Source organism: Varanus komodoensis, unplaced genomic scaffold (genome assembly GCF_004798865.1).
Source record: "Varanus komodoensis strain SLA01 unplaced genomic scaffold, ASM479886v1 scaffold22, whole genome shotgun sequence".
NCBI lineage: Eukaryota > Metazoa > Chordata > Lepidosauria > Squamata > Varanidae > Varanus > Varanus komodoensis.
The window spans coordinates 14,712,650-14,738,971 of NW_025335606.1; the positions used below are offsets into that span (position 1 = coordinate 14,712,650).

Genomic DNA, 26,322 nt, shown 5'->3' on the forward strand with positions numbered 1-26,322 from the left:
ACTTCTATGAATTTCAACGTGCCTCCAAACGAGAGTGACAGGAGCTCTACCGACTCGCAGCAGCGCCACTGTCGCCCAAGCCGAAAAGAGGCTCGACCGCGCAAGCGCATAGGATTATTCTCGGTCAGCCGCACCGGCCCCCTCCTCTCTACCGCCCGCGCCTGCGCGAGCCGGCCTGTTGTTATGGTGACGGGACGCGGAGTGCTGCTCGCGCTGGTCTCGAGCTCGGCAGGGTAGGGGGCGCGGAGGCGCGATCGCTCGCGGCCATGACGGACATTCTGTGCGATTGGCTGAACAGGGAAGTGAAGCTCTCGCGGGCCGTGGGTGAGTCCGGCAGAGGCGCGAGCCTCTGGAAGGGGCCTTTGCTCTGGCACCGGCGCGAGGCGCAGGCGGGAAACTTCCCCTTCCCTGTCACTCGCAGGCAGCTCTATATTAAGCAGAGTATTTCAGATTGCTAGAGTAATAGCGCACGTTCTGCCCTCATCCTCGCATCCCCGCAATCCGTATGTGTAGACGTTTTTGAAGAATAATTGATTGAAACGGGAATGGCACTTTGCACGTGCTCAGAGGCTATACTGGCATCTTCTAAATCATCAAGGAAAGGAAATGCATCACCAAAAGCAGACAAAAGAGGATGGCCAGTGACATAATATTTGCATAAGCTAATTTATAGCTCTAGGCACAAATTTAAAGATAGTTATTATAATTTAAATAAAAATTACAGTAAACTTTGCCATACTGTGGAAGACCTGCGTGCCTGCATCTTCAGCCAACTATGGATGGGCAGCAGTTCTTATGGTACATTAAACTGGAATTGGATAGGACAGGCCTTGAAATTGAGGCTACTTTCAAATAGAGGACTGTCTTCTGTAAAAGAAGACACATAGCCACTCTGTGGGAGGCATAGATTGAAGACATGCATTTTCCAGGGTTTGTTGCACCACTGAAGAACAGTATCTTTGCTCAGGCAGCCATGAGATACTGACCCAAGGGTTAGGTATTCTGGGTTGATCAATATAACATTCAGCCAAGCAGCAAACAAGTTATTACTGATATTATAAACTACCATACAAGATATTAATGCAATAAAACAGAGCACTGAAAATAACTAATAACTAGATAGGATTAGTATTTGTTTTTTGATAAAGAAGGTAGGAATGTTAGAGTCAGTCAGCATTAATTACTGATATGGGAGGATAACACATGTGACACTTCAGGGAAATTCTAAGGAGCTTCATTGTTTTCCTTGCTGGAAACTGAGGTCTTGAAACTTTTTGGATTTGGAAGTATTTGTGTGTCTTTATCATTTTTTCCCTACATTCTGGGACTCTTAGAATTGGTTTAAATTCAGAGACAAAGCACTTTGAAATGAAAAACACTGTGGTTTTTAAATTAGTATTACTTTATGGGGAGCAGTAAGGGAGCAACTTCTCTTCCTTCTCCTAGGTTCAATTTGTAGCATCAAACCAGGAATAGAGAAGTGTCCTCCTTCCATAAGTAAATATGATGTGACAAAGGAGAATTTTCAGGCCATTGTGACTATTTGCTGTTCAAATGTGAATGACTGAGGATCCTACTCTGAGCCCTGTTTGCTGAGGGACCCTTTCCTAAGCTATGTTTTCCTACCTGCTTGACATGACTTACCTTACTTTACCATCTTCTGCCATACAGCTGGAGTTTTGCCTTTTATTTTAGCTAAAGACAAGCCATAGTTTACATTTACCCATTTTTTAAAAATTGCCACTACCCTGCTTCTTCGCTTGTTAAAAAGGGAGCACTCAACATTTTATAAATTGCAGGGAGAACAAGATGGGGCACATATTTTAGTCTGAAGATTGCAGAGAATTACATTAATATAGAGGATCCCAGTTTGCAGATTTTTTTGCAATAATACTTAATTTAATCCTGTCTGTAGGCTCACATGGCTTTGTAGGAATGGCGTATTCTGACTGAGTTCCTCAAATCCTTGAGAAAATGTCTGCTGTTTCAGGCAGTTTTGTGAGAATGAAGAGTTAACGGAGGAGAGATACTGGGGATCCTTTTAAGGAGTGAAATATGTAGTACTGGAAATAATGTTGGCTTGACTTGCTGCTTCTGAACCTCCTGAGCCTCTGTTGCAGCTTTCCCAAGTTAATTTCCCATCAGCTTTAGCCAGCAAAGTTAACAGCCAGGATTCCTGACAGCTGTAGTTGTAAACATATGGAGGGTACCAGGCTTATATATGGTGCGTACCTATCTTCTGAACATAATGTATGGCTGCTGCTTCGCTCCAGACTATGCCATAGGTAGGATCAAGGCTCAGTGAGGATTCAACATGGCAAAACCCAAGGAAAGCCGGTTGAAGTAAAGGAGCCCACTACGTTTTACAAAGTTAAGAGGGCTAATGCAGGTACCGTCAGCATCAGCCCAGGATCAATAACTTCAACAGAGTTTGTGCTTTGTACCCAAAAAGCCTTAGTTTTACTGTCTGGCCTCTGTAGTTAATGATCCAGGAGGAGATGACAAGAAGACACATCCCTCTGCCTTAGACCAAGAAAATGCAGTATTAGGCCAAAGTCATTAAGATTCTGACCTGGCATAAAATTTTCTGTGTGAGGGAGGGCTCTCTCTAGGGAGGGTGGGAGTGAGGGTTGGAACTGGGAAAAAGGAAAGACCGGTTGATGGACTGACAAGGAAAAACCAGGATACTGTCCATGGATAATGCGCAATGGGACACGAGAGGTCCAGATAAGGCAGGAAACGACAATGTTTACTATAGCTGAGAAATCTCCATGTACACAGTTCCTACAGGCAATGCCTTTGGGTGGCTGAGTGAGGGAAATTCTTGGTTATGGACCAAGTTCTTGGCTTCCCTACCAGCTGATGGGGACATGATCTCCTTACAATGCCCCCTTCATTGAGGAAGGCAGATGAGCAAAGATCCTTTCTGATATTCAGTTGGTACCTGTCATGATATTTCTAGCAGCCACTAGATATCACTGCAGGTAAACGTATATAGGTCCCTATGGTGAGAGTTGGGCATTTTTCAAATGCAGCAAGGAGCAGATTGAAAAATCAGATACGAATTGGAGATACACTTCATAAGCAAAGCACAGTTCTGAGGTTGCCAGGTGTTAACCTATAGATCAGCCTTCACCAACCATTTCCCTTCAGATTGTGTTGGACTGCAGCTCCCAGATGGAATTGGTCGTGCTGCTTAGGAATGCTGGGAACTGTAGTCCCAGAGATCTGGAGGCTGCCAGGTTGGGAAAGATTGCTGTAGCTCATATCATTAAAGGGCCCCTGGAGGATGGACTTGCTTTGACTACCACCCTCGCTTCATTTCTCCTCATCCACTAGCCTCCCTAAAAGTCCTGCTAACATGGCAATTGAGAAAGGCAAAGCAGCAGAGTTGTTAAAGAACAAGATGCTTCTTCTCTTGTGTCTTTTCTTTTTAAGGTATATAGACATGATCTTTTCACTGTTGCCTGGCAATCTTGTATCCTTGAGTGGTTTGGTGGGAAAAAATAGCAAGCGCTGAAGCTTTTAATTAATCAGTTTGAAAGTTTGATGAGCTAAATAGGGATTCATTATTAATAGGGCACATGGCATTTTGAAGACATATTGTTCATTATTTTGTAATTTTAAAAAAATCACTGGTAGCATGCATGAGGTGCCAAACTCAAGGTTATACTTTTGGCATACAAAGCCCTAAACAATGTAGGACCAGGTACTTAGCAGACCACCTTCCCTTAAATATACCCAGCTGACACTAAAGATCATTGGAAGAGGCCTTGCTGACTGTTCCAAAATTTTTGGAGTGTTGTCCAAAATACTTCAATGGCACCTTTCTCAGGAGTAGCAACCACCAGTGGAAAAAACCTCCCTCATACAGCTCAGAAGGCAAAAAATGAGGTGTCTTTCAAATGCCTCTGGAAAATGCACCTGTTCACCCAAGCTTTCCCTAGCCTATAATTACATGCTGTTTGCTTGTACTGCTTTGACACTGCCCTGTATTATGTATTATTGTTGTTGCTGGAATTGACTTGCTCTTAAAATTGAAATTTAAATGTGAATTTAATAGTTTTATATATAAAATACTTAGGGATTTTTTACTATTTAATAATATGGAAATGGTGCAAATAAATAAACCTCTCAACAACCCTGTAAAGTTGGTTAGGATAAGAATCAGTGAACATCCTAAAGTCAGCCACTCAGTTTCATGACTGAGTAGGGGTAAGAATCTGGGACTCCCAAGTTCCAGTCCAACTCTCTAACCACTGGACCACCCTGGTCTCAGCTGAATTTACATTCCTCACCCAGGTACCTTTCATATTTGTGGGACTTGAACCAGCATGGCTAATGGTAGGAAGGCTGGAATTTAGTTGGAGGGCACCAAATTTGGAAAGGCTGCCTTAGCGGCTGCCCAGTGGAGCAAGCCTGAGGAGGCAGATCTGCACTGACACATTTGCATGCTTTCTCAGGTCAAGGCTACTGAAGTGAAAGCTCTTTATATGTGGTGTTTATTCTGTGTTACACAGCATATGCTTCTTATATCATTGAAATTCCCACTGGGCAAAAAGGAAAACGGGATGGTGGAGTGGAGAGGGGATTTTCATCACCCATAATGACGCTTGTGTGAATTCAAGGGACCCAGAACAATTGAGTTTCCTCCATGAGGACTCTAGAGGACAGAGATATGTTTCATAGGTGTATAATTATCCATTTCATTCTGCGTTTGAGCTGCAAATGCCTTCCCTCCCAAGAAGAACTTCATGAGATGAAATCCCCCAAATGAGAAGCAGGATGACCAGATTTCTCTAACTTTCTTTGGGTTAGGAAATAGGTCACCATAACCCAAGACTTTATAGTGCTGCATATTGGTGCATTTTTCTTATTTCTTTTCAAGAAGCAGTATCTTGAAACATAAAAAATTAGTTCTTTTAGTTAAATACGACTACTTGTTTAATGCTTTAACATCTGCTACCTTAAAGCTGCACTGTTTCTCTTATTTGCAGTTTTATTGCTGTTGTTTTTGTTGTGATCTGACTTGAGCAGAGTTTTGTTATTATTGCTACATATTAACCAATTCGTTATGTGTTCATTTAGAGCCAATATGTACTTTAATGTGCAGGAATGAGAGTGGCTTCCTTGTAATCTTTCCCCATATGGTGTCCATCATGGCTAGATCAGCCTTTTCCAATCTGGTGCCTTCCAGATAGGTTGTAACTCAATACCTAGGGATAGGAATGATGGGAATCGCTGTCCAATCCATTTGGAGGCCACCCAATCCATTTGCTACCCAATCCATTTGGGTAAGCCTGCCTGCACAAGGTGCAAGAAGCCAAGCCAGATATGGTGGTCCATCAAGGGACTTAATAACTGTCTGCCTTTTAGGCTGCCAGCCTGCATGCGACAGTCCAGGATTATCAAGCATGTAACAGGCCAGAAGGTGTAATTTAGTGGCTTGCTTTTGGCGTGCTGGGTTATACATACATAGATCCAATTTAGATGGAGGAAGGATTGTGCTGGGGTGACTCCCATGGTTTCACCCCATGGCAACATAGCCTGGCCCCAGAGAGGGCAACATTGACTTTTCCATCTAGGTGCAGGTACATCCTATTTGAATTACTGCAACATGCTGTCCTGCATTTGAAATCTGTTTGGAAACTTCAGCTAGTTTGAAATGTCACTGCCAGGCTTCTGACCGGTTACAACACTGTGTGACGTCCTTGTTAGAATGGCCTAGATGGCTTCTGGTCTGGTTTTGGGCACAAATCGGAGTGTTGGTTATGGCCTGTAAAGCCCACTGCACCTGAATGCCCAATGTACCTGAAAGATTACCTTCTTCCAAATAAGCCCTTGGTCTTATTTTCTGCAGGAGAGTCCTTTCCTGAGGTGGTAACATGAGAAAGGGCTTCTGGGAACAGGGAAACAGAGTTCCCAAGCTGTAGAACTCTGCCAAGGGAGGCTAGGTTGTCTCCATCGCTGTTTTCCTTCTGCCAGCAGTCAAGTATATTTTTATCCAAGCACGTCTTTGGCTTTTAAGAAGCTCTGTTAGATTTAATGCAGTTTTACTCTGTTGTCATTTTCTTTAATTGCATATCAGTGCATTCGTTGTTTGAGAGGTTGGCATTGCTGCCTTCCTTGGCAGACCCAGCTTTCTCAAGCCACCTCTGCCAAGAGCAGTAGCAGAACCATCCTGCTGTGCTTATCCCATCTAGCGCTTCAGCCTCTCAGCAGCTGCTTTAGATGAGAAGAGGCTGAGACAGCTCTGCCTCAGAGTGGGCAAAAGGAATACCAGATAGAGGCTACATGTTGCACTCTGCTTAAATTATTGTAGAATAGGCAGATTGGAGTGCTGCTTGGCTATCTCCGTTCAATCAGCTTGGCTGACTCACCATGGCTGCCAGCCAACAGTAATGTGGGCAAGGGAAAGCTTCTGACAGCTGCCCCAAGCATTTCTTGGGCAATTGGGGAGCAACTATAATACATGCTTGCCGGACAGTCACTTGGCTGCAGCAAGGATTTCTTGTTCTTGCAAAGTGGCTGTGATGTTGGGGTTAGCCCTGTACTTGTTTGGCATCTCCATTGAGACAACACTGGGATAGCCATGAAAGCCTGCAGGAAGCAGCTATAAGCCCGGGGGGCTACTCAAGTCCTATTAACCCTCACCACAGTTTCAAAAGCCAGCAAGCCAGCCCAGCCCAACCCTTTTTCTTTTTAAATTAAATCAGATCCAGAGTCTTTCGCCAGAGAATTTTCTTCAGGGTACCTCATTGGAGAACTTCTGAACAAATATGAACTTCAGGATGACTTTGACCAGTTTTCACAAAGCAGGTTAGTAGCTTTAGAAGGGGTCTAACAAATGTGCACAATGTATGTACAATATATGATAGTTAACGTAGAGTAGGTTCAAGTGGCAGCTCCAGAATGTGGGAACGATATATGTCAGTGGGGGCCCCTCCTAACCACTGTTGCCTAACCACTGCATTATTTGCCCACCAACATTTAAAGGGAGAATTCAGAGAGAACAGAGGGTGTTGTTCTTTCTGCTTGTTCCTGCCATTGCTTGATTCTTTGAGGAACACAGTTGAGAAGGCAACAGCCAAACATCTTGATCTGTTTCTGATATCAGTTAATTTGGTTTTGCTCCATTGTTCTCCCACCCCAAAATAGCATATGTATTGAAGGTTCCTGGCCTTTTTAATGGTTTTTTAGAAGATTTCCATATTTTAAGCAGGAAGAACCTGGTGTAATGAAACATTTTCTCTGTCATGTTCACTTACAGACTTTCTAATGCAAAACTTAACAACTTTTCTCGCATGGAGCCCACGCTTCAGCTTCTGGGTGTGCAGTTTGACCAAAACATAGCCCGAAACATCATGACAGAGCAGCGTGGAGCTGCCACCAAACTCATATACCAATTGTATGTGGCTCTAGAGAAAAAGAAAAAAGCAGGACTCACTGGAGTTGCTATGGATGCAATGAGACCCTCTGCTCATGCAAAGCTGAAAAATGTGGGAACTGAGATATATCGAGAGGTGAGCTGATCTCTGTAACACCATCATTCTTTCTTTAGGCAAAATGTAGCATATGAATATACTCAAAAGAAAATGCATGTAAATTAAATATCTCTTGAGTCTGCTCCATCTCTACATAAAACAGGAGTTGGAAACTTCAGCCCTCTGCATTCTTTGGGCTGTTGGTTCCATCAGTCATGGCCTGTGGTGAGGAGTGAGGGGAATTGTAGGCCAGAACATCCAGAGAGTCACAGGTTGCCCATTTCTGCTGTTACGGATCCACTGAATTGTTTATTAATTTTTGACATCTGTTCTGCACCAAATTTCTGAAGGTGTGCCCATGTGTGCAAGGACATACAGTTTATACTTTACATTTCATTTCTCTGTTTGCCTAGTATCACAGTGTTTTAATTGTTCAATGCTCTGAGAGAATGTTTGTAGAAATGCAGAACTAAAGAGGCCCCTCATATGACCACTTTTCAGAGATAAGGCAAGATCTGGTATGGACAGATCTTTGTTTCTTCTGTCTTGTTTAGTTGCTATTGTGGAGATGTTTGAGGAGTCCAATAGGGAATAGAAATCCAATAGACTTTCTCAACACAGAACAAGGAATTGCAGGGATGTCATCAGGAAAGCTAAAGCAGGAAATGAACTGAGAAACTGAGAAAGGAATGCCAAGAACAACAAAAAAGCCTTCTTCAGATACATCCAAAACAAAAGACATGTGAAAGAAAAAGGTGTCTGGCTACTTAAAATGGATGGCAGAGTGATAACAGATGACAAGGAAAAGGTGGTGCTCAATTCCTACTTCACCTCAGTCTTTCCCCACAAGAAAATCTATAGGAAAGAGGAAGTACAAGCTGGCAGTGAGAGATGGCAGCCCAAGAATGACAAATGGTCAAGGAATTCCTAGATGGAATAAATGCATTCAAATCTCCAGAGCCCAATGAACTCCATCCCAGAGTCAGAAAAGAGCTAACTGAGGAAATCTCAAAACCTCTGGCTATTTTCTTCAATAAATCTTGGAAAACAGGAGAAGTGCCAGACAACTGGAGAAGGGCTAACATTGTCCCCATCTTCAAAAAGGGGGAAAAGATGACGCTAAGAAGTACAGAACAGTTAGTCTGACATCAATCCTAGAGAAATTCTGGACCAGTTGATTAAAAAATCAGTCTGCAAGCACCTTGAAGAAAATGCAGTGATTAATAAAAGCCAACATGGATTTAAAAAAAAATCCTGTCAGACTAATTTAATCTCATTTTTGACTGCATAACCTCCCAAACAGGCAGAAGGGAATGCAGTGGACATATGCACCTTGACTTTAGCAAAGCTTCTGACATAGTGCTTCACAACATTCTGAGAAGCAAATTAGCAAAAAGTAGACTAGATAAACTATTAGGTGGATCCAAAATTGGCTGCTAAATCAGACACAATGATTACTCATGAATGGCACCTTCCCAAACTGGAGGGAGGTAACTAATGGGGTGCCACAGGCTTCAGTCCTAGGCCCAGTGCTCTTCAACATCTTTATTAAGGATTTAGCTGAGGAAGCACAAGGAAAGATAATCAAATTTTCAGATGATACAAAACTGGATGGAAAGCAGTTTAAGACAGAATGAAGATCCAGGGCAATCTTGATAAACTTCAGTTCTGGACAGAAAGCAACAGAATGAGATTCGATAAGTACAAATGCCAAATGAAGCCTTCACCTAGGAAAAAGAAACCAAATGCATCGATAAAAGATGTGGAATACGTGACTCAACAGAAAAGAGAGAGAGAGAGACAGAGAGAGACAGAGACAGAGACAGACAGACAGACAGACAGACAGACAGAGACCTTGGAGTTATTGTGGACAGCAGGCTAACTAGAAGCCAACAATGTGATGCAGCTGCTAAAAGGGCAAATGCTATTTTGGCATGCATTAATAGAAGTATGCCCTTCATGGATCACTGCCTTGCCATGGTGAAGGGGCTTGTGTAGCGCAATGAATCTATGAGCTATGCTGTGCAGGGGCACTCAAGAGGGACACGTCATAGCACATACCTTGAAAAGCTGATGAACAGTATCCGAAAGCTAAAATATATGATGCTGGAATATGAGCCCCTCAGGTTGGAAGGTGTCCAGTGTGCTACTGGGGAAGATCGGAGGGCTAGTACTAATAGAGCCAGAAAGAATGAAGCAACAGGGTCAACGTCGAAAGGACACTCAGCTGCGGATGTATCTCGTGATGAAAGGAAAAGTCCAGTGCTGCAAAGAAAAATACTGCATAGGAACCTGGAATGTAAGATTTATGAATCAAGGTAAGTTGGATGTAACTCAAACATGAGATGACAAGATTGAACATCGATATCTTAGGAATCAGTGAACTAAAATGGACAGGAATGGATGAATTTAATTCAGACGATTATCATATATACTACTGCGGGCAAGAATCCCTCAGAAGAAATGGAGTAGCCATCATAGTCAATAAAAGAATAGGAAAAGCAGTACTGGGATACAATCTCCAAGATGACAGAATGATCTCAGTTTGAATCCAAGGCAAACCATTCAACATCACAGTAGTCCAAGTCTGTGCCCCAACCACTGATGCCAAAGAGGCTGAAATTGACCAGTTCTATGAAGACTTACAACATCTTGTGGAAATAGCACCAAAAATGATGTCCTTATCATCATGGGGGACTGGAATACTAAAGTAGGAAGTCAAAAGATAACTGGAATAACTAGCAAGTCCGACCTTGGAGTACAAAGTGAAGCAGGGCACAGGCTGGTAGAATTTTGTTGAGAGAACACGCTGGTCTTAGCAAACAATCTTTTCCAACTACTCAAGAGGCAACTTTACACATGGACATCACCAGATGGTCAACTCCAAAATCAGATTGAATATGTGCTCTGCAGTCAAAGATGGAGAAGCTCTATACCAGTTGTCCTTTTAAAACAGGGGGCCAGTTTACTGTCCCTTAGACTGTTGGAGGGGTGGACTACAGTTTGAAAAAAATATGAACGAATTCCTATGCACACCGCACATTAAAAATTAATTACAATTAACTATCGTGCAGCGAAGGCAGGTGCGATCATAGCCTTCCCCCCTGAGCACGATCGTGGCCATCTCTCCACCTCCCCAGTACAACTGGGATCATGGCTGTCTTCCCTGCACGAGCACAACCACGATCGCGGCCATCTCCTCACCACCACCCCCAAGCATAATCATGCAGGGAATGCAGGCATGATTGTGGACACACTCATGCAGGGAAGGCGGGCGTGATTGTAGCCATCCCCCCCCCGAGCACGTTTGTGGCCATCCCCCCCCCCCCCATACGACCGCAGTCACGCCTGTCTTCCCTGCACGTGATTGCAGCCATCTCCCCACTGAGAACACCTGCGCCAGCCCAGAGCTTTTGGATTCACTCAGAGATCGTTTTCTCTGAGCAAGTCCAAAATCTCTGAGGTGGGCTGGATAAATGGGCATGGCGGGCTGGGTCTGGCCCACGGGCCATAGTTTAAGGACCTGTGCTCTATACAGTCGGTAAAAACAAGACCAGGAGCTGACTGTGGCCCAGATCATGAGCTTTTTGTTGCAAAATTCAGGCTTGAATTGAAGAAAGTAGGGAAAACCACTAGGCCACTCAGATATGACCTAAACCATATTCTTTATGAATATACAGTAGAGGTGACAAATCGATTTAAGGAATTAGATCTGATAGACAGAGTGCCCGAAGAACTATGGATGGAGATTTGCAACATTTTACAGGAGATAGCAACTAAAGCCATCCCAAAGAAAAAGAAATGCAAGAAAGCAAAGTTTCTTTCTGAGGATGCTTTTCAAATAACTGAGGAAAGAAGTATGTGGACCAAGAACTACCAGAAGTACAGCCAGGATTTTGAAGAGGGAGAGGAACTAGAGATCAAATTGCCAACATAAGCTTGATCATGGAGAAAGCTGGGGAGTTCCAGAAAAACATCTACTTCATTGACTATGCTAAAGCCTTTGATTGTGTGGATCACACTGTCCCCCTGCCTATTTAACTTATATGCAGAGCACATCATGAGAAAGGTGGGCCTAGATGAATCGCCAGTTGGAATTAACTGCCCAGAGAAATATCAACAACCTCAGATATGCAGATGATAGCACTCTCATGGCAGAAAGTGAAGAGGAACTAAAGAGCCTCTTGATGCGGGCGAAGGAGGAGAGCACAAAAGTTGGCTTGAAACTCAACATTAAGAAAACTAAGATCATGGCATTCGGTCCTCTCACTTCCTGGCAATAGATGGGGAAGACATGGAGGTAGTGACAGATTTTATTTTCCTGGGCTCCAAGATCACCACAGATGGGAACTGCAGCCAAGAAATTAAAAGACGCTTGCTCCTTGGGAGGTAAGCTATGGCAAATCTAGACAGCATACTAAAAAGCAGAGACATCACCCTGACAACAAAAGTGTGTATAATCAAGGCTATGGTTTTCCCAGTTGCAATGTATGGCTGTGAAAGTTGGACCATAAGGAAGGCTGAGCACCGAAGAATTGAGGCCTTTGAATTGTGGTGCTGGCGGAGACTCCTGCGAGTCCCTTGGACAGCAAGGCAATCAAACTGGCCAGTCCTAGAGGAGATCAACCCTGACTGCTCTTTAGAAGGCCAGATCCTGAAGATGAAACTCAAATACTTTGGCCACCTAATGAGAAGGAAGGACTCCCTGGAGAAGAGTCTAATCCTGGGAACAATTGATGGCAAAAGAAGAAGGGGATGGCAGAGGATGAGGTGGCTGGATGGAGTCACTGAAGCAGTTGGTGTGAGCTTAAGTGGACTCTGGGGGATGGTGGAGGACAGGAAGGCCTGGAGGAATGTTGTCCATGGGGTTTCGATGGGTCGGACATGACTTCACGACTAACAACAGCAATATGCTGTGGACCATAGCTTAGTGATGAAGCACATGCTTTGCATACAAAATATCCCAGTCCCCAGCATCTTCAAGATGGATTGGGAAAGTCTCTTGTTTGAGCTACTGGATAAGTACTGATGGACAGCCTAGATAATACTGATATAGATGGAGCAGTAAGGCTATGATCTATGTCATTTATGCCTCATCTGTGAAGTAGTATAGAAAGAAAATTAATAAAAATAAAGTGAATAGCCAGACAATCTGGATCAGAGGTACAGAACCTTAGGCTTGGGGTCATATTTGGTTCTGCATGGTTTCCTAGATGGGTGTGCCCCCTTTTCCCCATCTGCCAGTTGTTTGGGGGCATCCTAGATTTCATTCAGTCTTCCCCCTTTCTAAAAGAGTGAAATGCCTCTCTGAACGCTCAGTTACTGACAGTAAGAGCTTTGAATCAAATATCTTGAGATTTGTGGTTCTGCTCATGTGCCCTTAGCACTGACCTCTACTGGAATGTGGCCTCTGAGAAAATCTCTAAAACAGCATTTGGTCCTCTGTTAATCCCAATCTAAATAGATAGGATATCCTTGAACTCTTTCGAACTTTGTTATTCAGCTTAATGTTTAAGTCTGTAATGTAGTGCCCACAATTTATGGTTTCTGTTCAGTGAAATGTGTGTCCTATTGTAGCCTTTATTCACTTGGGTAAACCTAAATTCAGAGTGAAGATTTTTTTCTTCTGCAGTCTCTTAGTGGTAAAGTGTATGGTTTGCATTCAGAGGGCCCCAGCTTCAATACCTGTGTCTCCAGCTAAAAGAAGCAAATGATAGGGCAGGGATCTCTCCCTAGCTGAACTCCTGGAGAGCCACTACTAGTTTATGCCAACAGTACTAGGCTAGATGAACTAATGGTTCAACATTAGCTTCTGATGCCCCTTACAGTGTAATATACATTGTGCCGTCAAATATTTTGGAAACTCTTTTCATTTCAGCGCCTTAAAGCCCTTGTGCCACGTCAGGCAGACCTGTCTCTCCAGCAGATTTCAGACAACTTTCAAAATAAAGCCAAGAATATGGAAAATAAGATGGCTAGTATGCAGTTTGTGAAGCAACAGCAAGAGAAGAAACTCCAGGAGGAAAAAAAAGTTCAAGAAATGGAAAAGGTGAGAAGTTGGGGGTTTTATTCTGTCCCAAAGAGGCAGGAAATGTTTATGCCTGGGTTTATCTTTAGCACAGTGAGTATTCCAATAAAGTAAATGCTTTTAGGCTACAGTCTTTAGCTCACATGCTAGGAGTAAATATTATCAAATTCAATAGGAATTATATTTGAGTAAGCATACATGGATTGAACTGTCAGAATGCTACTAGGTGAGGCTTTTCTCCTGCAATAACACTACCTCATTCATGGCATTTTATAGTTTCAGACTACATCTTTCGCTTATAGCCCTTCTGCGTTTTCTCACTGCTTCTTCCATTTTACTGGAAAAAATATTAAAGAAGAAAAGAAAAATATAATTGCACAGTTCTTTCTGGTTGGGGTTAGCCACATGCACCCTTCCCTACTTCAAATTTTACTGCCACTGCTGTGTTGCCAAATTCAATGGCATTGACAAAAACAGTCAATGGTTTGCTACTGTACTGTGGTAGCAAACTGCTATGGAGTCTTCAGAGTTCCAAATGTAGCTTCTTTTCAAGCTAAATATGGCCTTTTGGAGTTTTTGTAGTAACTTGTCACCAAATTTTTGTGACAAGCCAATTAGTTTTTTGCTGCAGGCACAACAATGGCAACAACAGAAGCCCAGTACACAGAGTGGGCTGGAGGATGGCAGTTGTCCTCTGGACCAGCTGAGCTTGCCCACCTCTGCCTTTGATTGCTACTGCTAAGATCCTTGTAACTGGAATCTTTTGCTATAGTTCAAAGCTAATGGAAATAAAGTGGAGCGTTTTCATTAATTCAGTTAGAACAGGAACTTAGCCTCTTTGGTATATCACGGAAAATGGTGTTATTGAGAAATTTCAGTGCTCTGGAGTGAACTTGTTTGCTTGTGATAGATGGGGTTAGTATTTGCACAACTTGAAGCTCAAACCCCGTTCTGTTCCTGGATGAGCAGATGACACTGAAAGCCAGAACTGGAGGATTTTTTTCCAGCTGCATTCTTTGTGAAAGCTTTTCCTCCTCTTCCTTTGAGAGGATCTCTCCAAGCTTTTCCATGCTTGTGGCCTGTAGAGTTAATTGCTAATATATTTAGCAATATATTTCATATGGGGCAGAATTTGAAAGCAACTAGGAAATTAGTGCTAAATGCTACTGTTTGTTTACCTGCTGCTTATCTGGGGTTGAGAGACTATCCAGCACAACTGTGCTGGTTGCCAGTTTACTTCCAGGTCTAATCCAAATGTTGGTTCTTTCTGTTAAAACCTTTTGTGGCCTGGAAGCCATACACTTTAGTCTCAGCCTTTTCCTGAATTAGTTCCTGCAGCAGTTGCAGCCAGTGGTTGGGCCCTGCTTCAGCCACCTTTAACAGTGTCCACAAACTTCTGGAATACTCTCCCTGATGACATATGGCACAGTTTCTTCCCTGTCTCCTTTGGCAGAAGATACAAAATGTTTTTATTTTAGAAAGCATTTACTTGCAGAGATAGGTGTTCAGTGGTTTTTTACAGTTTTCCTATTCTTTAGGAGTTCTTAACATTGTTATGTTAGCACAAATAAAATTGTGTTCTTATGTTGTAATTTTTGTGAAGCATCCAGATCAATTTGGCCATTGGGTGTTAGAGAAGTGAAATAATTATGTAGCACTAGTGTAAGGGAGCTCTAGCACAATGCCAAAAGTGTTAGCTGTTCAACATTTTTCCAGGGAATCCTGTTGTGCCAACTAACACTACTGCTGTTATATTAGAGGTCCATCATTCTAGTGTGATATAATTTATGTTAGTGTCACACTGAAAACTGTGGTATGTGTTTAACTTTTGCTATTCTATTGTAAGCCACCTTGCCCTTTGGAAAGACAGTATTTTAAACAAATATTCCATTCATCAACATCTAATGTAAACCTAAAAAAATTACTCCGGCCAAGCAAGAAGAAAAAAAGTGTATTTGAAACTACTGAGTTTCCTCCATCAGTGTGTTGATCTCAGCATACTGTTGTTATTCCACATGCATTCTGAGGAATGGAGATACAAATTCAGAAACCCAAAGCGGCTTGGTTTTAAACGAACCCCAAGATGAGTCTTACTGGATATATTTGTAGAACCAACTGCCTGCTTATAGTTTCATATCATGAGCTATGGAAAGGCTGCAGTGGGTGTGAGGGACAGGATCGAGAATGTGATTTGGCTCTATTTGGGCAAGCATACAAAAGGGAATACTGAATTTTGATGTGCTGCACTTGTGGCTTTAATCCATGTACGGTCACAGACACATAGTTGCATGGAACAATAGCTATCCTGGGTGGATGTGCACGTTCCCCTTATGCTTGGAAAGACCCACCCAGTCAGTACATTAGGCTATACATGCCTACTGCAGTGGTGTTAGATACGAAGATGTACATCAGTTTTCAGAAAAGGTATGTGTATAGAAGGCTGCTTCTATGCTTGCGTTTCCTTCCTAAATCATGCCAACAGCTAAGACAGTGGAGCTTGCCTGAACCAATGCAGAGCATGGAATTTTGGCCAAAGGTAAAAGTTTACCAGATACCTTTTACCTCCATTTGTTAATCACTACAAAAACTCGCTCTCTCTAAAAACTCTTTTAAAAGTAAATATTACTTTGATTATACCCTTAACTTATAGGTTGAGAGCAGTTTGATAAAGGGTGCCGTTTGAAATAAGATTACCATTCCAAAACATGCAATTTGAGGCTTTAACATTTCCCCCCTTATTACTTTGGAGATAGGTTTTTAATTTCCCATGTGATGTTTCATGATTCCTGAAATAGGTTTTAGACTAAAGCATAAATATAAACGTTAGAAAATGAGTGTTGATGTGATAAACCATGTAATTTAGTTGCAGTTTCTTTGAAAACTAGAACAGCATGTATATAAATAACTGCTTTTCAATATATAGCAACTCATATTTCCCATGCAGGTGGTAGGCCTTTTCTGCCACTTAATCTTTGAGCACTTGTTCACTGACAAATTAAATGAAGATAAATCAGCTGTAAGGCAATCAATCCTCTCTTGCCTTCTCTCTCTCTCTCTCTCTCTCTCTCTCTCTCTCTCTCTCTCTGTGGTTATGCTGTAATGATGAAAGGGATTAGCACTGGGTCCAAGTTTGAGGGTGGGGGCTTGGCAAAGTATCCTCTGTCGTTGGCTGCCTCCTACATGGGTGGGCCCCACAGAGCAGTACTGCAGTCAGCATTGGAGCTATGATTCATCAGGGAGAGTGTTAGAAAATGTATGGCACAAGGAACCCAAGACAGGTGTGGGCCCTGCTGGGGTGCCAGCAGCTGCCTAAGGAAGCTGCCTGCTGATCCTGGCCTGAAAGTAGTGGAGAGGTGTGGAATGTACCAGATGCATCTCCCTTCCAGCAGCAAACTTATCCCTTGTCATATAGCAGAATAGTCTGGTATACCATGGAAGGACTTGACAAAAAGGAGGCAAGGCTACATGTTACCCTCACTTAGGGGAGCCCATGGGCCATTGTTTGCTCAAGGAGAAGCTGCTTTTTGAGACTGCCCTTTGCAATTGCCAAATTGTACTGCTCTTTGCATGATAATTAAAAACAAGACTTTACTATAATAATAAATTGTTACAGAAATAAAATGTAATTTCTCGTTATTCTAAAATCTCATTTTAATTAATGTGTTGTTTATACATCCAAGGCATAGTTTGTCCTATTCTTCAGTTAGAAGGTTTCTGGAGCTGTTTATAAGAATTAATAATTCAGCAATCTCTTCCCTCAAACTTATATTCTAAAAAGACACAAGGAAAGGAATTAAGAGGGAGAGGAAAAAAGTAGGATGGTGGCACTTGATGATGTTGCCTGGCAGGATGGGAAATGCCTGTTCTGCATCCTGTTTTTGCACCCCACCCAAAACAAACCAGCTAGCCTAGTACCACCACCACCACCTAAGTGTTACTGCCCCAATATTATACTTTGATTGGGAAGTGTGGGAAGAAAGTGACTTGAAAATGATATTGTGTATGTAACTAATGGTTATTCTGTGGCAAGTTATCCATCACTTGTTATACTTTCATTGGGTATTTAGAAAATTGTAGAAAAGCGAAGGCAAAATGAAATAATGGCTAAGATTCAAGCAGCAATTATCCACATTCCAAAACCAATGCCACAGCATACTGTCAAAGCGATTGAAGACCAGAAATTGCTGAAAAAGAGAAGGGAAGCAGAGGTAGGTTCTGATGTTTTATAATTACTTTTTTAAAGAAAAAAAATACAATTGGTAAAATGGACTACATTTTCACACTTGATCCTGTAGTGCATCTCAGAAGCTTTTACTTGGAGGCCAGCGTTGTATAGGTGTTTGAAATACTTGCTTTCTAAAAGGAGCCATACTGATAAATGTTTTAAGGGGAACATGTACCAATGATGAGCTACCAAGCTTCATGCAGCTGACCTACCAAGTCTTGTGGCATGTCCAGTAGATCCCAGGCTGAAGCAAAACCTGGGCTGTGTTTGGCGCCTGTTTTTTAAGCAAGAGTCTTGATCCAGAAATATCCTGAACTGTGCAAGTGCTATATTCATGCTTCTGGCTAGGTAAAGCTTCTTATTACTGGTATTGTGGGATTGTGTGAGGCAGCCTTTTCCAAGTTTGATGCCCTCAGAATGTGCTGGATTTCAGGTCCCAAAATTCCTCCAGCAAACTGTGCTGATTCTGAGAGCTATCATCTAACACATCTGGAGGGTATTCATGTTGGGAAAGTGTGGTAAGGTGCCACACAGAAAGGATTTATTTATTTATTTACTATACTTTCATTTTTTCCTCTAGAACACATACTCAGAAATTCAAGAATTTGAAAAGCAGATGAAGAAAGAGACTATTATGCCTGCTAAGCTCACTGAAAGGTAATTTTTGACCATGTAACTTACTGGTAAACTTAGCTTGAATTTCATGCTGTGCTATGAAGACATAGAAGCAAATCATCCAATTATTTATTTATTTATTTATTTATTAAAACATTTTTTAATAAATTAAATAAATTTATTAAATTTTATAAATTAATAAGCATTTCTTCCAAGCTAGCAGGTGGACAAATAATGAGTGTTTGTAGTACTGCACTGATTTAAAAGGCTGTTTGCTAGATGTACTTTCCCACTTTTGTTTATCATTGGATGTACTTTGTCTACTTGCTCCTCTAACACTTGGAAATCTTCTCCATGCTGCTGGAATGATATATCCAGTTTGTGAATATTAGCAATATATTCCTGCATAAGTTTGGGGTTTGGGGTTTTTCCTATAACATCTGCAAGCTTTTGACTCTCATTTCAGATGTAATGAAGCCCTATTCTGAAACCTCATTATATAGCATTTCAATTGGATGGAGAACCCATGTGAGTTGAGAAGGCTCTCTGCTTCAGACATTGTGCCAAGTAGTGACTTAAGATCTTTAAGATTCTTGGGCAAGATTCCCACTCTGAGTCGCCTCGCTTTCTGTGTCTACCTTCTCACTGCCATGTCACTACCTGCTCTGCCTCTGCCTCCACCTCCGCCTCATCATAGCTTCCACTTGCTAGCTTGTTGGGCCAAAAGTGATTACTGACATCTCCTGCTCCTCCTTTTCACTGCTACCCTTGTCTGTCAGAACAAAAGGAAGGTGAACAAGCAAAGGGTGAAGAGGAGGAGCAATTCCAGGGCCCTTGCCAGTGAGCTTCTGCTGGAGTGTGAACCCTGGCAGGTGCCCAAGCATGCCTCTCTTTGGTGCTGATTTTGATTATACCTCTGACAGGATTAAATGTTGTGGGGATGGAAACAAAGAGGTGAGGCCAACAGACTCGTCTTCCTTCATGTGAGTCTAATTGTGTTGTGGGGTAGATTCCTGAATAGGGTTCCAAGCATAACCTAAACCCAGTTTGCTGCGGCAGGGTGAGAAGGAAACAGCCTATAGTTACTCCCTCTTCTTCTGCCCAGATGACTAGAGTGGAATGATGCATGGCATAGGGTCATCATGCTCAGCAGTCACTTGCCCCCTTCATGTCTTTTACTGACTGCTGTGGGGTAGAAAAAAGCAGAGAAAAGCATAGCATGTTTTGAAAATGTACATTTCATTGATTTCTGTTGTGAGTAGAGGAAAGAGAAGACTTGTAAGGATTCTATTTTCAGCAGTCATTCCTAGTGCCACTAAAATATTGTCTAGAAATGCACTTGTCTACGCTTTTATTTGATGCCTCTGAGTGCAACTGGACCAGGAAGGAGCTATACTAATTTACAGGTGCTATGCATTTCTTGTAAGTACTTTTCTGCCCCACTTTGGTTCCTAGAATGATTTAGGAAAAGATTAAAACAATTGTAATTCAAATACAAAATGCACTCTATAATAAACTAAAACCACAGAATCATATTATTAAAAGCAGCATAGAACAGTTAAGAGGATTAAAGAAGTATCCAAAAGCTGAGGGGGTGGGTGACTTATTTGCCAGGCACTGGATGTAAAATAGGACAGAATGCAGGTGGACCCCTTTGGGTAGATCATTGCACAGCTGGGTCACCACTGCCAAAAGGATAACTTTGGTGTCCAGCCACCTCACCTCAGATGCTGATGGTTCCTTCAGGGTCTTTCATTGAAGATCTTTATTTATAGGTAGACACAAGTAGAAGCGGATGGTCCTTCAAGATCCCAAGGTGTGGAGGGCTTTAAAAGGTCATAAGTAGCACTTTGTACTTGGAGTTGAACTTGAAGTCATTACACCTGATGCCCACTGAGAAACCTTAGCAATCTGCAATCCATACCCAATAAAAGAGAAGCTGAGGCATATGAACTTTAAAACCAAGAGTAGATTTTGCAAAGCCACAAAAAAACACTCCTTTGGACAAAAGTATGTTCTCTTGTTCCAGCAACAACGCCAGTTAGTCAGAGAGTAAAGCGACTTTAAGATAGTTAGTATTACTTATTTTGTTTCTGTACCACTCACTGGTCAGTCCTTGCAGCGATGTTTGCAACAGTTCATAAAACAATCAAGGCAAGATAACACCATAGACTTTTCCCAAAAGATAAAAATAAAAACAACCAAAGCAACAAAGGATACAGAAAACACTTGGATGGGTACTTCTCTCAAGCCCCTAAATATCCCTTTTTAACTTGAAGCTCAGACACTACTAGAACATGGTCACCAAGAGTCTCCTCAAAAGTGAATTGGCATTTGGGTTGAAAGAGGTTCCCAGTCTCTGTTCTGAGAGGTTATGGCAGCCTGCTTCCCCCCGCACACACCCATTTTGCTTCTTCCCTTCCTCATGATGCTGCCAAAAAAGGCTCAGTAGATCATTCAGCACAACCCTAGAAAAAATACACAAGAAACAAGCACAAAAGGAGGAGGCTGTTCTAGCAGTGTCTGGGTCTCAAGGAAAAAAGGGGCATGGTCAAAATTCCAAAAATACCAGCATTATCATAGATTAAAATTCTTAGTGTTAGTAATTCAGCTTTAGGAAAAGCATTTCAGACTTTTAGAATAAGGAAAAATTACTCAAGTGCCAAGAAACCACCAAATAGTTGGTGGGGGGCGGGCAGAGAAGGATCATGGCCAGCTGGGGAACTCTGGTGTGATGGACCAGCACCCTAGGAGGGATTGATTTGGCCTTTGGGCCTAAGACTCCCCACCCCTGTCCTAACAGTTTTGAGTGGAAAATGGACTCAAGTAAGAAAAAGTTGAAAAGAGAGAGAGAGAGAGATTTCCTCCCCCTTTCTTTCTTTAATCAGTTTTTGATGTTGCTGGAAGATGGTCTCAGAGACTACGGTAGAATGGTGTTGTTGGGGAGGTACTTTCTTAACTGCTCTGATTTTCCCTCCTTATGCTACTCTGTAAAGCACTATGTAAATTTATATTGTTGTAACAGCAATAATAACACAGACAGCAGCGGCTCCTTTGGCCACTTGTATAAAATTTGTAACATTAGATGTTCCCAATTTTTTTCTTAGCATGATCCAGGTGGCCATACAAGCTAAAACCCCAACTGTCACTGAGCTTCTAAATACCTACTCAGATGATGAATATATCAGGAAAATCCAGAAACGGCTTGAGGAAGACACCTTTGCTCGTGAGCAGCGGGAGAAAAGACGACGGAAGATGCTAAGAGAACAATTAATAGCCCATGAAGCACATGAAGTGAGTTAGATGTGGTGCCTGCCATTTTTTTAGAAAATGGGTTGGGAACACTGCAGTGAATTACCAATTTGTACTAAGACATTCCCAGAGGATGAGGTGGCTAGATGGAGTCACTGGGGCAGTGGGTGTGGGCTTGGGTAGACTCTGAGGGATGGGGGACGGCAGGAGAACCTGGAGGAATGTTGTCCATGGGATCATGATAGGTTGGGCATGACTTTGCGATTAAACAAACAAACAAACAAAACTAAGACATATCAAATGCCCTTCCCAAGGCTTCCATCAGTTGTGTGGTCTGTAAAAGGGAAATAAAATCTAGAATTTGCAGTAAAACATGCCTGTTTGAGAACCAGCCAAAATAATAAGTAATCTTTCAAGTTCTTTTAAAGTTTTGGATTGAAGTTAAGCAAAATGGTGAAGAGAAAAAGGTTGACATGATGTTACAGCTACAGAGCCTACAACTGTAACAATTTTAAAATGAAGTACACAAGTAGTGCAGACATAATTGGATTAGCCCTTGCTAGGTGCTAAAAAGATTTGAATTGCAATGAGGGCTGCCAAGACGAAGAAGTAATCATGGTTGATTTCCTAATGGTTATGCTCAATATAAAACCTAGCAGTCATTCAGATTCTTTGCCTCAGCAGTGCTTGATACAACCTGAAGACCTTTTAGAACCCAGTAGAAACTACTGTAATGTTTAGTGGAGTTCTGTATAACCTTACCTGGAAGAAAATTCCATTAAATTCAATTGAACTTACTCCCATGAAAGTATGTTTAGGTCATGCTGAAATAGATTTTCCATTTCTGCTCATTGTTGCTGGAAACACTTAGGCAGTTCTGTCATAGGCTTTTATTTTACTTTAGGAGGCATATAGGGAAGAGCAGCTCATCAATCAGCTGATGAGACAGTCCCAGCAGGAGCGTAGGATTGCTGTACAACTTATGCATGTTCGGCATGAGAAAGAAGTACTGTGGCAGAACAGAATTTACAGAGAAAAACAGTTTGAGGAAAGACGCTTGAAAGAATTCCAAGAAGCTCTTGACAGAGAGGCGGTAAGGGTTTTTTTTACCCTTCTTTATCTGTTATCACAATGGAATGCATTTATTTTTACCTGACTTTGTCTTCAAGCAGCCTCTGGACTCTTTTGTAAAAGGGCTTCAATGTGTTATGAAACATGTCCATGTATTTAGCAGAACCCAACAATCTTAAAATTCTTAAAAATCTTAAAAATCTTAAAAATATCGTGCTGTAAGCCGCCCCGAGGTTTCGGCAAGGGGCGGCATAGAAATGCTATAAATAATAATAATAATAATAATAATAATAATAATAATAATAATAATAATAATAAAAATGTTCAGAGCATCTTGGTGTTAAAAGGAACAAGCGGGTCATCAGGTCCAGCCTCACAGGCAGGATGTTTCATATGTCAGTTCCCCTATACATGGAATTTTACAAGCCTCACCAGAAGGTTGTCATCTTGACCTGTCACCAGAATTGGAAGGTGCAGTGCCAGAACAAAGAATACAGTATGTGTCAGCAATTTGCATCCAAAACATCTGGAACAGCTCTTAAGATCTCTCACCACTGGCTGTGCTGCCTGTGCTGACGAGAACTGTAGGCCATAACATTTGGAGAAGCACAAGTTGCCCACCCTCGAGTAAAACCTTTTTCTTCCTCCTTTGTGCTGTGCATGAGCTGTCTCTTGTAGCACACATGTGCACTAAGATAATACAAGGAGGGGGGATTGTTAGAGTCTAACGTAGGATGCATGTGCTGAAATAGCATGCGCAGTGAATTCATCTGTTCTCTTCTACCATGAGGAGACCTGCTACTTAACCATAGATATATAGCAACCACTGCTTATTTGCAGAGGATTTCTGCTAGGCTGTCTACAGGTCTGTTTTGGGCTATTTTGGACAAGCTGTTTGCTCTCAGTCAAGTGAATGATTCCTATCTCATTCCAGGACACTACTCACCTATGAGGCTGCTACCTGAGATGTGCAACATTTCAAAACTCATTCTGTTTGAGCTTAGCAGACTTTTGGCACATCTTTGAGCTGATTGTGAAAAGCAGTCTGAGTCGGGGGAAAGAGGAGGTTTCAAAATTTCTCAAAATATGTCTGTATGTTGGAAACTGAAGGCTGCATGTCTCAAGTGCAGTTTGCACAGAGCAGGGGCAACTTACCAGAGTCCAGTAACACATGTTGTTCTTGTTGTAGAATTTACCATGAGAAATACTAAAATAATTGAGCATCCTCCTCCTGTTACTTAGGCATATAATCCTACCTTGGCCATCCTGGATTTTCTGACAGTTCAGTTGCAGAGTAGAGGCCCAAATTCTATGCAAATCTCCCCAGCTTAATTAAAAAATACTCAGATTGTAGCCCACTTCCATGTAGCCCACATGGAAGCCCATGTGATGGCTGGACTTACATCTTATCAGTTGATGCCAGCACTGGGTTGATAGACCAGAATCTGTGGGGTTGTGTTGAAAAAATCTGTTGGCTTTTCACCCCCTTACTGGAATCCTCACACATCCCTTGCTGTTGCCATTCCAGAAAGACCAACTGAGGGCAAAAATGAAGGATAACAGTTTTAAAAGAGCCAGCAAATGTTCTTCATGCAGAAAAGCCATCATGTAAGTTCAGGGCATTTTCTGCATAGGTTCCTATTAGCTGTTGCCGTTTTTCCCAGTTAATTCTTCCCCTTGATGGAGGAACAAGCTCTGAAGAACTCTATCCAAAGTGTCACTGAAAGGTTGCAACACAACGGCTTTTCAAACTTCTTGTCTTAAAAAAAGAGTTTCCGCATCAGGCTTTCTGCTGAAGAGCCTTTGAGAATCTACCATGTAATTCCTGCCTTGTACAGAGAAGAATATAGAATGTGTTTTCTCACTTAAGCTTCTCCCAGATGAAGCAGTTGAGATGAACACTAATAATTCTGCACTTACCATTATTCCTTTTCTGCTGTAAGCTACAAATAGAATTGCAATTGATTTTTCCCCACATTGTTGGAGATACTGCACTTTTCCTGTATGTTCTTTCTGCTATGTTCTGTCCCAACCAGTGAGCATGACATAATTTCTATAGGTGGGAAAGCTCAGCTTCACCTAAGAAGCTGCGTGAAGCTACAGCCTTTGCAGTAGGCACCATTTAATCACATTTATTTATTTTTAATCAGTCTTTTACTTGGTGAGTAAAAAATAAATAAAAAATGGGGGGCTCACTTCAGATTTGCCAATCAGGATCTACCTGATACGCATACAATTGTGCAAGATTTCAAACCAATCTGATAAAAAATAGCCACAGGTATAGCTATTAAAACACACAGATTCTTTCTCATGCAAAGGGGAGGAATGTGCACAAAGAGGGGAGCGACCTGGCTGTAGAGAAAGAGACCTCCTGCCCCTGGTCATGCTGGATCACTTGGCCTTTTCTCTGCATGGCAGTAGGACAGTCTGTTTCTTTGTGCAGAGAGAGGCGAAAGTGTGCATGGTGTGTGAAGCTGGGGTATGTACATGAATGTGTGAGAGAGGGAGTTTGGGAGGAGGGTACCTCACCTATGTTGTGCTTTGGCCCTGCCCAAGACAGAGGGCCGATGTATGACTCCCATCCTGGTTCCAGGATGCCACTGAAACCCTTGAGGTGAAAAAGATCTCCCCGCTCCTGTCCAAAATGATCAAATGCATTGTTTGGAGGAAGCTCTTGAACTCATGGTTGTCCCATTGTTGCCATCAGAGGCGCAGATGAACTTGCTAGCTCAAAGCTGCTTTTATCAGATTACATCGATATGTTAGGTTTCATTTGCTGCTTTGTTTTATTTGTGCTGCCTTTTTTTTTTTTTTTGCTGTCATTATTTTAGCATTATTATGTATTTTATGTTTTTAATTTACTGAACATTGCCCGGCAAACTTTAAGTAGTACAAGTCTAAACATGTAATAAATAGATGAGCAAAGCAATTGTACTACCTGATCCCTCCTAACCTCTGTCACCTTAGGGCATTCTTTGTGTGTGCACGCATGCGTGTGTGCATGCGTGTGGGACAGAAACAGAGACACTTCTTTGCCAGGGCTTCACTAATTGGCCTTCACATTAGAGACTAGTGCAATTGTGGCCTCTAGTGGTCAGGAGGTTACTATGCATGGGGATATTTGCTCCCACCTTCTTTGGAGGAGGAATGCTACTTTCTCTGTGAATATACAGTGGCTGCCACCACCCCTATTAATTTTCCATACTCTGAACCCAAATTGAGATCTGTGGTGCTCTTTGGAAATGAAGGGCAGACCTTCCAGCTCCCCTGTAAGTAACCAAGCAGTTTTAGACATAAGCACTGTGTCTTACCATTCCTGGATATTAACAGAATTACTGAGGCAACTCCAGGCTTCTAATTCAAACCTATTCAGTGAGTCAGGATAAAGACGTAGGAGAAATAAGACAATCATAAGAAGGGGTGCAGTAAGTACTGCCCAGCCTTACCCCAACTTTCTCTAACCTGGTGCTTGAACTACAATGCACATTATCCTCAGGCACCACAGAGATTGGGGGGGCAGCATTTCTTACCTTTCATTTGTCCTGCAAAGGTAGAAGTGGTGGCCATAGGGGAGTGGGCAAATTCTCCCATAGTATCGTTCACATGATTATAAGGGAATGCCACCATTCTGATAAGGACAGTTTAGC

At 42.1% G+C, this 26,322-nt stretch overlaps 1 protein-coding gene across 1 annotated transcript in view; it reads left to right on the forward strand.

Annotated features, from left to right (window-relative positions):
• The first annotated feature begins 266 nt into the window (after positions 1 to 266).
• SPEF2 (sperm flagellar 2) overlaps positions 267 to 26,322 on the forward strand; it is a 123,105-nt gene continuing 97,049 nt past the window's right edge. The window contains exons 1-8 of the mRNA XM_044431056.1: positions 267 to 324; positions 6,717 to 6,819; positions 7,271 to 7,523; positions 13,363 to 13,533; positions 17,580 to 17,720; positions 18,318 to 18,394; positions 21,460 to 21,646; positions 22,509 to 22,697. Of these exons, the coding sequence (XP_044286991.1) occupies positions 267 to 324; positions 6,717 to 6,819; positions 7,271 to 7,523; positions 13,363 to 13,533; positions 17,580 to 17,720; positions 18,318 to 18,394; positions 21,460 to 21,646; positions 22,509 to 22,697 (1,179 nt within the window). The remainder of the gene's footprint in view (positions 325 to 6,716; positions 6,820 to 7,270; positions 7,524 to 13,362; positions 13,534 to 17,579; positions 17,721 to 18,317; positions 18,395 to 21,459; positions 21,647 to 22,508; positions 22,698 to 26,322) is intronic.